At 36.3% G+C, this 12280-nt stretch overlaps 1 protein-coding gene across 2 annotated transcripts in view; it reads right to left on the bottom strand.

Annotated features, from left to right (window-relative positions):
- Positions 1–12280, bottom strand: part of THADA (THADA armadillo repeat containing) — a 314299-nt gene that overhangs the window by 269935 nt on the left and 32084 nt on the right. For both annotated transcript variants that reach the window (XM_057557813.1, XM_057557812.1), the window contains exons 15-16: positions 11604–11727; positions 1383–1534 (exon numbers count right to left, since the gene is read on the bottom strand). In XM_057557813.1, coding sequence (XP_057413796.1) covers positions 1383–1534; positions 11604–11727 — 276 coding nt within the window. The remainder of the gene's footprint in view (positions 1–1382; positions 1535–11603; positions 11728–12280) is intronic.

Genomic DNA, 12280 nt, shown 5'->3' with positions numbered 1-12280 from the left:
ATATGTGCTACTAAGTTTCCTGAATTCTATAAGTTGTGTCTATATACCAAGCATATGTTTATCAAATTAGATACACAGAGCCCCCCTGAGGGGCCTTCATAGTTCATGTAAGGACCAGGTCTTTCATATAGGTGCTATAATATATACCTTTCCCCACTCCAGATACTCTCAAAATACTAGCCAGGAATGAGGCATAGTTATACATATGATACGAAGCTACAGTGTGATGAATGGTAAGAGGCAAAGGTTGGTGGAAGGGGAGATAGAGAAAGAGAAAGCATCTTCTTTAAAAATGCTTATAAAGTACAAAAGTTACCAGCCTAAGCACCAAAGAAGTTTCTGCTCATCAGGGCACCTGAAAGACCACCAGGACAGGTGAACACTAGGGAGCAACTCTCAATGTGAACCCAAGTCAGAAGAGATGTTTGAGATTTTGCAATGCCGTCCAGAAGCAGTGGAAACAGACACCTTAGGCTCTCTGACATGTGCTCCTACAGAATCCCACTGCATCTACAAGCTGCCATACCTAAACAGAGCCTAACAGCTAGAGCCCAGACCATGGCTCAGCTACCACCCCTAAAGGCTCCCGTGGCCTGTATACAGCTCCAACAGGGAGCCATAGCAAAGCTCTAGAGCCAGTGACCCAACAGCTGCTGGTGACCTCACTGCCCTAGAATAAGCCTCAAGGGTAGAGCCAAGTACCTGGGCTATGGGGTCTCCTGAAGACCCATCCCCAAGCTTTGCCTTCACCCCTGAGCCCATCTTTGATTCTCACCCCACAGTAGGAAGTGCAAGGCATCAGGAAGAGCATGGGGGCTGGGGATGGGGTAGAACACCCAGGGAGAGAAATGCTGTTAACCTCAAGTACTCTGAGTTTCAGTCTCAGTTTAGCTATTGCTTGTTGGAAGATCAGAAACATGTTCTCTACCTCATTTACACTAAGCTTCCCAGTTTACTATGCAGGGAGATTATCTCAAAAAAAATCAAGTTACTGTAAGTGATGTGTTTTGATCGAATATTAACATGTCCAAGGGAACTGGGGAGACCACAGTTAACTGAAATCTACCAATAATCTTGTAAACAATAAAACCTACTGCCTCCTACACCTCGCTTTATATCAAAACAATTTTTTTTTAAAAAGCAAAGCTCACTGATTTGGATTTTGTTTCTCTTACAGTATTTCCTCCTTCCCCACTACCCATCCCTACCTTCTCCATTCCACTACGTGCAACAGGAGAGGTATTAATGATAACTGAAACAGAAGATGTAAGAAGGCAGATGCAAAGAGCCTGGACAATCCACAGATTGCTTTAACTGCTGCTAAGATAGAAAGTTTTCATGCATACGCCACATTTACACTTACAAAAGAAAAGCCCAAATACCTGAAATTGTACAAATGTTTTTGGTAACTTCATTAGAAGATCAAATGCTAAAATTTTCACTTCTTCAAAAGTGCCAGTTAAACATTCCATTAGCGTTTGGAAACGACCAACATCAATATCATGACTCAGCTGATATACTGTTTGGACTCTACCTAAAAATTTTAAAAACAAATTTTTTTTAAGTGAACAGCAGGAAAAGGAAATCAACATTTTGAAGTTATTTGGCCAAATTTATAGAAAGTTAGTATAAGAACTCACATCTTATATTTTACCCACAATAGCATAAAAAATATTTCCAATAATTTATTTACTAAAATGATAAAATAATAAGTATTACAATTCTACAAATAGGAAATATTTTTCAATAACCATTTTTAAAAATTGAAGAATAGTTCATTTACAATGCTGTGTTAGTTTCAGGTGTACAACAAAGTGATTCAGATATATATATTTACACACACACACACACACACACACACACACACACACACTCCTTTTCAGATTCTTTTCCATTATAGGTTATTACAAGATATTGAATATAGTTCCCTGTGTTATACAGTAGATCCCTGTTGTTTATCTATTTGATACGTAGTAGTATGTATACATTAATCCCAAACTACTAATTTACGTCCCCCCTGCACCCCACTAGCCCCTTTGCTAACCATAAGTTTTTTTGTCTGTGAGTCTCTTTCTGTTTTGTAAATAAGTTCATTTGTATCATTTTTTTAAGATTCCACATATAATTGACATCATATTTGTCTTTCTCTGACTTCACTTAATATGATAATATCTAGGTTCATCCATGTTGCTGCAAATGGCATTATTTCTTTCTTTTTTATGGCTGAGTAGTATTCCATTGTGTGTGTGTGTGTGTGTATGTCTACGTGCACACACACCACATCTTCTTTATTCATTCATTTGTTAATGGGCATTTAGGTTGTTTCCATGTCTTGTTATTGTAAACAGTACTGCTGTGAACACTGAGGTACATGTATCTTTTTGAATTAGAGTTTTTGTCATTTCCCGATATATGCCCAGGAGTGGGATTGCAGGATCATATGGTAGGTCTATTTTTAGTTTTTTAAGGAATCTCCATACTGTTCTCCATAGTGGCTGCACCAATTTATATTCCCACCAACAGTATAGGAGGGTACCTTTTTCTCCACACTCTCTCCAGAATTCATTATCTGTAGACTTTTTAATGATGGACATTCTGACTGGTGTCAGGTGATACCTCATTGTAGTATATATATATATTTTTTGTCACACCACACAGCTTGTGCTTGCAGGATCTCAGTTCCCTGAGCAGGGATTGAACCCAGGCCCCCTGCAGTGGAAGCACAGAGTCTTAACCACTGGACCGCCAGGGAATTCCCGCTCATTGTAGCTTTGATTTGCATTTCTCTAATAATTAGCGACACTGAGAATCTTTTCATGTGTCAGTTGGCCATCTGTATGTCTTCTTTGAAGAAATGTCTATTTAGATCTTCTGCCCATTTTTTGATTGAGTTGTTTGTTTTGTTGATATTAAGCTATATGAGCTGTTTGTATATTTTGGAAATTAATCCCTTGTCAGTAGCATCGTTTGCAAATATTTTCTCCCAGTCTATAGGTTGTCTTTTCATTTTGTTTGTGGTTTCCTTTGTTGTGCAAAAGCTTTTAAGTTTAATTAGGTCCCATTTATTTGTTTTTATTTCCATTACTCTAGGAGATGGACCCATAAAATATCGCTGCAATTTATGTCAAAGAGTGTTCTGCCAATGTTTTCCTCTAAGAGTTTTATAGTATCCAGTCTTATATTGAGGTCTTTAATCCATTTTGAGTTTATTTTTGTATACGGTGTTAGAGAATGTTCTAATTTCATTCTTTTACATGTAGCTGTCCAGTTTTCTCAGCACCACTTATTGAAGAGAATGTCTTTTCTCCATTGTATATTCTTGCCTCCTTTGTTGCAGATTAACTGACCAGAAGTGCATGGGTTTATTTCTGGGCTTTTTATCCTGTTCCATTGATCTATTTGTCTGTTTTTGTGCCAGTACCATACTTTTTTGATGACTGTAGCTTTGTAGTATAGTCTGAAGTCAGGAAAAGTGATTCCTCCAGCTCTGTTCTTCTTTCTCAAGATTGTTTTGGCTATTTGGGGGTCTTTCGTGTTTTCATACAAACTTAAAAATTTTTTATTCTAGTACTGTGAAAAATGCCATTGGTAATTTGATAGGGATTGCACTGAATCTGTAGATTGCCTTGGGTAGTATGGTCATTTCAACATTATTGATTCTTCCAATCCAAGAACATGGTGTACTTTTCCATCAGTTTGTGTCATCTTCAATTTCTTTTATCAGTGTCTTACAGTTTGGGGGGTATAGGTCTTTTGCCTACTTAGGTAGGTTTATTCCTAGGTATTTTATTCTTTTTGATGCAATGATAAATGGGATTGTTTCCTTAATTTCTCTTTCTGATATTTCGTTGTTTGTGTATAGCAATACAACAGATTTCTGTATATTAATTTTGTATCCTGTGACTTTACCAAATTCATTGATGAGCTCTAGTAGTTTTCAGGTAGCATCTTTAGGAATTTCTATGTATAGCAACATGTCATCTGCAAACAGTAACAGTCTTACTTCTTTTCCAATTTGGATTCCTTTTATTTCTTTTTCTTTTTCTGACTGCTGTGGCTAGCACTTCCAAAACTATGTTGAATAAAAGTGGCGAGAGTGGGCACCCTTGTCTTGTTCCTGATCTTAGAGGAAATGCTTTTTGCATTTCACCATTGAGTATGATGTTAGCTGTGGGTCTGTCATATATGGCCTTTATTATGTTGAAGTATGTTCTCTCTATGCCTACTTTCTGAAGAGTTTTTATCATATAAGTTTTACCATAAAAACAAAAGGGGGGAAAATAAGACCTACAAAAACAAATCCAAAACAATTAACAAAATGGCAATAAGAACGTAACATATCAATAATTACCTTAAATGTAAATGGACTAAATGCTCCAACCAAAAGACACAGACTGGCTGAATGGATACAAAAACAGGACCCGTATATATGCTGCCTATGAGAAATTCATACAGATCTAGAGACACATACAGACTGAAAGTGAGGGGATAGAAAAAGGTATCCCACACGAATGGAAATCAAAAGAAAGCCGAAGTAGCATTACTAGCATCAGACAAAATAGACTTTAAAATAAAGACTGTCACAAGAGACAAAGAAGGACACTACATAATGATCAAAGGATCAATCCAAGAAGGAGATATAACAACTGTAAATATATATGCACCCAATATTGGAGCACCTCAATATATAAGGCAAATGTTAACAGACATAAAAGGAGAAATTGACAGTAACACAATAATAGTGGGGGACTTTAACACCTCACTTACATCAATGGACAGATTATCCAGATAGAAAATCAATAAGGAAACACAGGACTTAAATGACACATTAGACCAGATGGACTTAATTGATATTTAAAGAGCATTCCATCTGAAAGAAGCAGAGTCCACATTCTTTTCAAGAGCACATGGAACATTCTCCAGGATAAATTACGTGCTAGGCCACAAAGCAAGCCTTGGTAAATTTAAGAAAACTGAAATCATATCAAGCATCTTCTCTGACCACAACGTTATAAGGCTAGAAATCAACTACAAGAAAAAAACTGCAAAATTCAAACACACGGAGGCTAAACAATATGCTACTAAACAACCAATGGATCACTGAAGAAATCAAAGAGGAAATCAAAAAATACCTAGAGACAAACTAAAGGAAATAAATAGTTTTTTAAAATTTGTTTAAAACTATTTCATTCTCTTTCAAAAAGTTATATATTATATACAAGATACCGAAGTAATTTTTCCAATAAACAAGTACAAACAAATAAATTCAGGAATACATCTTTTTAAAAAACCTTCATAAACTTTCTTGTCCTAGAATCCAAAGTCCTACCATGTCTTAGGTGAACTGACATAGAATAATCAATACAATGACATATCCTTTAAATAATTTAAAAATCTGCCTGTTTGATTTGAATCTTATTCAAATATGTAGTTTTCCCTAGGCACCCATTCAACTACATGTATTACTTGTACTTAGGTTTGGCTGACTGAAAGAATCAGAGTGGAGGATGGAAGAGGCAGTGATGTAAACAAAACAGAATGTTAGGTCTCCCTCAAATAAATATCTGAGTAGGTGGATTACTCTGTGAATTTCCTATTATAACATAGATAATCATAATTGATGGATAAGTTAAGGTATCTGCATTGCCCACAGTCTATTATAAGAATATTATCCCCAGTTGTTTTTTTTTAAATAAAGATTGATTGTTACTTACAAAAAAAAAAGGTTAGAATTACTATCAATATGTAATAATCATTCCAGTGTTTAATATACAAATGTGTGAACAGGTTGATTTTTTTAAAGTAACATTTAAATTATCAACCATTGAAATAAATGATTATATTTATTGAAAAAAAAAAAAAAAAAGACATATCCTAATACCATTCCTGGGCATCAACAGTAAAGAAGGAATCTTTTTGCCATTCAGGCAAAAAGTTCAATTCATCTACAACGTGGAAAAAATCAGGCTTGCTTCACTCTTTGCCACAGCAGTATGTAGTGCTAGAAGATAGTGGAGCAATGCTTACCAAATCCTTAGGGAGAAAAGGGGTGATGAAAATCTACATATCAAAATCCCATTTCAGTATCAAGTATAACAGCAATATAAACATGTTTGAATGTGCAAGAAATTAAGAGCTACATTTTCCCAAAAACTCTTCTCGAAAAAAGATGAATTTCAACCAACAAAGAAATTAACAGAAAAACTATCACTAAAGAATGATGATAGGGCTTCCCTTGTGGCGCAGTGGTTGAGAATCTGCCTGCTAATGCAGGGGACACGGGCTCGAGCCCTGGTCTGGGAAGATCCCACATGCCCGGAGCAACTAGGCCCGTGAGCCACAACTACTGAGCCTGTGCGTCTGGAGCCTGTGCGCCGCAACAAGAGAGGCCACGATAGTGAGAGGCCTGCGCACCACAATGAAGAGTGGCCCCCACTTGCCGCAACTAGAGAAAGCCCGAGCACAGAAACAAAGACCCAACATAGCAATCAATCAATCAATCAATCAATCAATCTTAAAAAAAAAAAAAAAAGAATGATGACAGTCACCAAATCTATTTAATTCTTAAGGCTAAGACTAAACCTATGGGAATAATGGATTTCATAGCAGGATGTGAAGAACCTTTAACATTTAACGAATTAACCCCTTGTAATACCTGAAAACATTTCTATGCTTAATTAGAGGAATGTTGCTCAATATAAATCAGCATGTGAGTTCATTTAATCTTAACTCGCAAGTTAGTCCAACCCTGTGAAATTCATAGGGCAAGCAAATGAAGTTTTTGTCACTTCAATCACACCTCTGCTCAAATCTGCCTCTTCTTTTCCCATTCCAACACCTTTCATTTCTTTATCTTGCCTAATTCCTCTGGCTAAAACTTCTGGTACAACGGTGAATAGCAGCAGTGAAAGTGAGCATCTGTGTCTTGTTCCTGATCATAGGGAAGGGGCTTTCGGTCTTTCACCATTGAATACAGTGTTGTCTATGGGCTTTTCATGAATGTCCTTTATCATACTGAGGAAGTTCTCTTCTATTCCTAGTTTGCTAAGTGTTTATTTGTCTGAAAGGGTGTGGAATTTTGTCAATACTTTTTCTCCATTGAGATTATCATGTTTTTTTTTTCTTTTGTTCTAATGTGGTGTATTACATTTACTATCTTTTCTTATGCTGAAACACCCTTGTGTTCCTGGGATAACTTCCACTTACTTAGTCATGGTATATAATTCTTTTAATATGCTGTTGGATTTGGTTTTCTAGCATTTTCTTGAGAATTTTTGCACCTATATTCATAAAAGATACAGCTGTAGTTTTCTTTTCTTGTGGTATCAGAGTGATGCTGGCTTCATAGAATGAGTTAGGAAATGTTCCTTCCTCTCCAATTTTTTTGAAGTTTGAGAAGGAATGGCATTAATTCTTCTTTAAATGTTTGGCAGAATATACCAATGAAGCCACTCCCCTTGGACTTTTCTTTGCTGAGAGCTTTTCTTTTGAGAGGCTTTTGACTCCATCTCTTTATTTGTTATAGGTCTGTTCAAATTTTCTACTTCTTGAGTCAGCAATTTGTGTATTACTAGGAATTTGTCCATTTCATGTAGGTTACCTAATTTATTAGAAATACAATATAACTGTTCACAGTACTGTCTTACAATCTTTTTTATTTCCTGTAAGGTCAGTAGAAATGTCTCTACTTTTATTTCTGATTTTAGTGATTTACATCTTTTTTTTATTCTTAGTATAGCTAAAACTGTCAATTTTGTTGATCTTAAAAAAAAACTTCTGGTTTTGCTGATTCTCTGTATTGTTTTTCTATTCTCTATTTCATTTATCTCCATTCTAATCTTTATTACTTCCTTCTTTCTGTAGCTGTGGGGTAAGTGTGCTCTTCTTTTTCTAATTCCATGAGGTATAAAGTTAGGTTATTGATTTGAGATCTTTTTTTTTACTTAATGTAGGCATTTACAGTTATATAAATCTCTCTATTAGCACTGCTTTTGCTTCATCCTATAAGTTTTGATAAGTTGTGTTTTTGTTTTCTTTCCTCTCAAAGTATTTTCTAATTTCCCCTTTGACCCATTGGTTATTTAAGAGCTCTGCTCAAATTGGAAGCCTTCTCTGACACCATTGTATGAAAGAGCTATTACTCCCAACCTCCCAGGCACTCTATACTTCCCTGCACTTTTCTTCTTGAAATACTTTTTCATACTACTTATCTTCATCTGAAATTCTATGTATCACTTGTTGACTTACTGTCTATCTTCACTAAAGTCTAAGCTCTAAAATCGGAAGCACTCCGTTTTGTACACTGTATATCCTTGGCACTACATAAATTATTTGTTGAACAAACCCTTTTAATCTAATTGTAGAATCCAATTTTTCACCATGAATACTGTGACATTTTATTCCAAATGAGAAAGATGCATGTGGCTTATTCTTCTTGAACTAGGACATACTTGAGGAAAGGCAAAAGCCATTTTAACTAATCCCAAATCACGGTCTTTCTATAAAATAATATAAAAACCTACATTAGTATTCTTGAGATAAAGATGAAGAATGAGTTTACATTTCCTATCCTGTATTTTTCAGTCATGCTTCTTTAGCCTCCTTTACAGTTAATGGGTACAGTATGGTTTGCTCTATTTACATTACTTCCCAGTTGTTTAATTAACATCAATACTGTGCCATCAGTCACTGCCCAATTATACATGGCTCATTCATTAGGAAGATGACACAGGTTTTTCACTTTTAAAGTATATTTAAATATATTAAACTATTCTCTCAATTGAAAAATTACCAGTATAATTCAGCCTAGATATTTCCCTCACACCTAGGTGTAACTATAAATATAGGAATGCACAGAAAACTTTTTGTTAAATGGATAATCAATCACTCTCAGGTAAAACCTTATTTTCTAAATTCAGTTGTAGTACCACTGAAATTCCCTAAACTGATGGGTACTCCTGTATTCATTTTCTGTGGATGCTGTAACAAATTACCATGACCTTGGTGGCTTAAAACCACAGAAATCTATTTTCTCACAGTTCTGGAAGCCAGAAGTCTGAAATCAAGGTGTCTGTAGGGCCATGCTCTCTCTCGAGTCTCTAAGGGAGAATTCATTCCTCGTCTCTTTCAGCTTCTGGTGGCTGCCAGCATTCCCTGGCTTATAGCCACAGCATGCCAATCTCTACCACCACTATCACAATGACTCCTCCTTTTCTTTTTGTCACATTTCCCTCTGTCTCCCTCTTACAATGCCACTTGCAATGGCATTAAGGCCCATCCAGATAATCCAAGATTATCTCATTTTAAGATCTTTAACTTAATCATATCTACAAAAACCCCTAAATAAGTAAGGTTTAAATAAGTAAGGTTCACATTCACGAGTTCTAAGAATTTGGTATGGGTTTCTTTTGGAGGTCATTTTTTGTCCTACTACACTTACGTTAATCAGGTGATCCAATTTATCAAGAATAATGGGACAAACTAACATCATGTATCTCCTGTTATCATGCCCTGAGAAAGAAACTACATCACCTATGCAGTATTCTTGCCAAAAATGCATAACCTGAATCAAGTCATAAGAAAACAGTCAGACAAACCCAAACTGAGATACATTCTTCCAAAATGTTAATGTCACGAAATAAGAAAATTTCCAAATTGAAAGAGGCTCAAGACACATAACAATTAAATGCAATGTGTGATCTTAGACTGGTTCCTGGATTGTGGGGAAAAAATTTTTTTCTATAAAAAGCCACTTATTAGGACAACTGGTACAATTTGAATATGGATTGTATATTAGATAACAGCATTGTATCAACATTAATTCCTGAATTTGATCATTGTGTTATGGTTAGAAAATTAATGAGAGGGGTTTCCTGGTGGCGCAGTGGTTAAGAATCCGCCTGCCAATGCAGGGGACATGGGTTCGAGCCCTGGTTCAGGAAGATCCCACATGCCGCGGAGCAACTAAGCCCGTGTGCCACAACTACTGAGCCTGCGCTCTAGAGCCCGTGAGCCACAATTACTGAACCCGAGTGCCACAACTACTGAAGCCCATGCACCTAGAGCCCATGCTCCACAACAAGAGAAGCCACCGCAATGAGAAGCCCACGCACCACCACGAAGAGTAGTCCCCTCTCTCCGCAACTAGAGAAAAGCCCACGCACAGCAATGAAGACTCAACGCAGCCAAAAATAAAATAAATAATAAAATAAACAAACTTTTTTAAAAAAGAAAATTAATGAGAGAGAAACAGTGAGATAAAGCAAATATCACAACAGAATAACTTATGAATCTAAGTAGAGAGTTCATGGCTGAACTACTCTTGAAACTTTGTTGTTAGTTCATTCACTGAACTATTCTTGAAACTTTGCTGTTAGTTTCAACTTTTTCAAAACAAAAACTTGAAAAAAATGGTTTTCTTCAAATGAAGCAAGTCTGTATTAACAGCAAATAACTGCCAAAAAATTATACTTTGCCTAAAAATTTAAACTAAAAAAAAAAAAATCCGACTATAGTGTAAAGCTTCCTGGTCCTTTGGCCATTCCCTCCAAAAGAGCAGTACATTTTCCTGTTTGTCCACCGTCAAGGAAGACTGAGCACAAACAAGAAATCATCATTAAAATACACATACATTCATGTATGGAGATAAAAAGAATCTTTTCTTGTCAAAAAGGAAAATAAGGGCTTCCCTGGTGGCACAGTGGTTGGGAATCCGGAATCCGCCTGCCAATGCAGGGGACACAGGTTCAAGCCCTGGTCCGGGAAGATTCCACATGCTGCGGAGCAGCTGAGCCCTGTGCGCCACAACTACTGAGCCTGCGCTCTAGAGCCCGCGAGCCACAATTGCTGAAGCCCGTGCATCTGGAGCCTGTGCTCTGCGGCGGGAGAGGCCACTGCAATGAGGGGCCCGTGCAGTGCAGCGAAGAGTAGCCCCCACTCGCGGCAACTAGGGAAAGCCCATGTGCATTAATGAAGACCCAACACAGCCAAAAATAAATTAATTAATCTTTTAAAAAACTTAAAAAAAAAAAAAAAGGAAAATAAAACAACGCAAAGAAGGAAGTTAAATATTCATCCTGTTGAGTACCCCACAGAGGAGATACAACAAAGGGTATGATTAAACCAGAATGCCTGGAAATGACATCCTTATATTGTCTTTCCAAAACCAGATTCAGACTTATGAAACAGACAGCATATAAGGGAAACCACATTTTAACCACAGAGACTCACTGAGGAATGTTATACATAAGAGAAACTATTATTATTTTAATTTTTTAAATTTAGAGAACAGATTGGGCACTATCCTAAAATAGCAACATACAAATTAGGGGAGTGAGGGCAGCAACTCATCTCATAATAAGCATAATCCATGAAAACTCTAGTTTTGGGTCAGCAAATAACAATCACTGAAAAGTTTCTCTCCCTTATGCCCCTTACTGGCAAACTGAATTATGTCCAAATAAGAATTATATAATGAGACTAACACCTCCGATAAGAATCTAAACAAAAGACAACAAACCTGAAACTTCAAGTAAAACAAAATATTGAAAGAGTATGTTTTGCAAGAAAACAAATACTTTCCCCAAACATGATTGAAAACTTACCTTCTGGCACAGGAAATACTTCAGCTATTGAGCCTAAAATGGTTAAAGCTGAAAATCTAGTTGGATAGGAAGAGCCAGGAAATAATGCTTCAAAAAGACTGTTGCAAATGGATGACATGAAATTCTAAAAAAAAAAAAATTACAGTAAGTATAATTGAGCTAACTCACAATAGGTTATCTTGAAAGTATCACTACTATTACTCTGAAGAGTGAAGTTTTTTCTAATTTAGAGAGAAAAGATTTTTTAAAACAATACTAGTTGTTCACTTTGCTTGACAATGCAGATTGGCACCCTTGACCATGAGCTCATGACTTCAGTGAACCCTATCTTTGTAGAGTCAACAAGAAGTACGGAAGAAAATGAAAACACTAATTTAAAAAGATATGTGTGCCCCCATGTTCACTGCAGCATTATTTACAACAGTCAAGATATAGAAACAACATAAGTGTCCAAGGATGGATAAACAGATAAATAAATCAGACAGAAAAAGACAAAGACTGCATGATCTCTCTTTTATATAGAATAAAACAATTATAAACAAAAACAAAAACCAACCTCATAAATACAGAGAACAGACTTGTGGTTGCCAGGGGTCGGGTGGGGGAGGATTTGGAAAAATGGGTGAATAGAGTCAAAAGATACAAACTTCCAGGTATAAAATAAAATAAATAGGCCA

This window comes from Balaenoptera acutorostrata, chromosome 12 (genome assembly GCF_949987535.1).
Source record: "Balaenoptera acutorostrata chromosome 12, mBalAcu1.1, whole genome shotgun sequence".
NCBI classification, from domain to species: domain Eukaryota; kingdom Metazoa; phylum Chordata; class Mammalia; order Artiodactyla; family Balaenopteridae; genus Balaenoptera; species Balaenoptera acutorostrata.
The sequence above is the reverse complement of the archived record's forward strand: the minus strand, read 5'-3'. Positions and strand labels throughout refer to the sequence as shown.